The 1,165-nt window shown below is 43.3% G+C and overlaps 1 protein-coding gene across 1 annotated transcript; it reads right to left on the bottom strand.

Annotated features, from left to right (window-relative positions):
• Positions 1-557: 557 nt before the first annotated feature.
• Positions 558-724, bottom strand: PPTG_23146 (hypothetical protein; the record flags this gene model as incomplete). Its single annotated transcript, XM_008908688.1, has 2 exons — positions 558-590; positions 659-724. 2 exons carry the CDS (start codon positions 722-724, stop codon positions 558-560), a joined length of 99 nt encoding a protein of 32 aa, XP_008906936.1.
• Positions 725-1,165: the final 441 nt, after the last annotated feature.

Here is a 1,165-nt window from a genome sequence, read left to right as displayed (position 1 = left end):
CATGATCAAGTTAAAAAGCCGTCTTTCTGTCTACTAACCCTGGAAAATATAAACGATAAGGCCCATTAGCTATGTGTAACCGGTCTACTAGTTGTACGTACAGGATACTGCCCAAGTAGTCGCAAATACAGCTCCAGTATAGTATTCCAAGTACCGTTTTGCCCAAAATCTAGCTAGTTACAGTTACTATCCTCTAAGTAGGTAATTCAGCAAATCACTCAAGTCAATGTCGTAACTATGTAGGATAGTACACTTTCTGAAGCTGAGATAACAGATGAACATGTCTAAGATGAGCTCGTATATCGTGGTATACTGTCATATTGGATCGGAGAAGTAAAAGTCGTCGACAAACCGACTTTGCGCCCCAACGTATACACAATCCGGCTTATATTTACCCAAACATAAATATCGTCAGAGCAAGCGAATCGCTCTATCATTTTGCAACTGCATACATTTTATCTTTATTTCAGTAGAGAGTATCGCGCAGATCCGGATGACTTCCTGTCTAGAGCGAATGTTTATAAATGAGAGATGAATAGAGAGACTTTCGACGGTATCTAAGCTGCTCCTACAGACTCCTTCGAGACTCTCTACACTAACCATCGCTACATCTACCCCATAATCGTGATGCATCATAATCAGCCGCAAGATCCAGTACCTTCGTAAACTCGTCTACGTAACCGTTACCGTCATCAGTGAGTTTTACCGACACGATCGAGTTCATACCGTCAACTTCGGCAACAGAGACACAGTTTCAGCGATGCACTATCAGTTTCGATAGGTATTTACTCAGTCAATAATTCCACAAGCCTTGTGGCAAGGCGATACTTAATAAGTATTACTTATGCATGGTTTGGGCGAGGCGACACAGACAGCTACAAGTTGTCATTACTGAATCTATAGTGCGATCGGCTGTTTAGATTGCACAGCTATGCCTGATCCGAATCCAAATGGAGCTGTTCAACGATCCAACCCGGGGTGGGTTCAATTTACGAACAGGACTCTCCACGAGATAGCCTCTTTTATCACAACCAACTGTGGTGGGTCTCGCAAATGAACACCAAAATGGGGGAGCTGGCACTCCCTTCACGTCTTTGCCTGGTGTATTAAGCAAAACACAAACTGTTACTCTTTCTATTCCACTACGCTATCTGCCAGCTCGGGC

Source organism: Phytophthora parasitica (genome assembly GCF_000247585.1).
Source record: "Phytophthora parasitica INRA-310 unplaced genomic scaffold supercont2.31, whole genome shotgun sequence".
Classification (NCBI taxonomy): Eukaryota; Oomycota; class Peronosporomycetes; order Peronosporales; family Peronosporaceae; genus Phytophthora; species Phytophthora nicotianae.
Note: the sequence above shows the minus strand (reverse complement) of the source record. Positions and strands in the feature narration are given on the sequence as shown.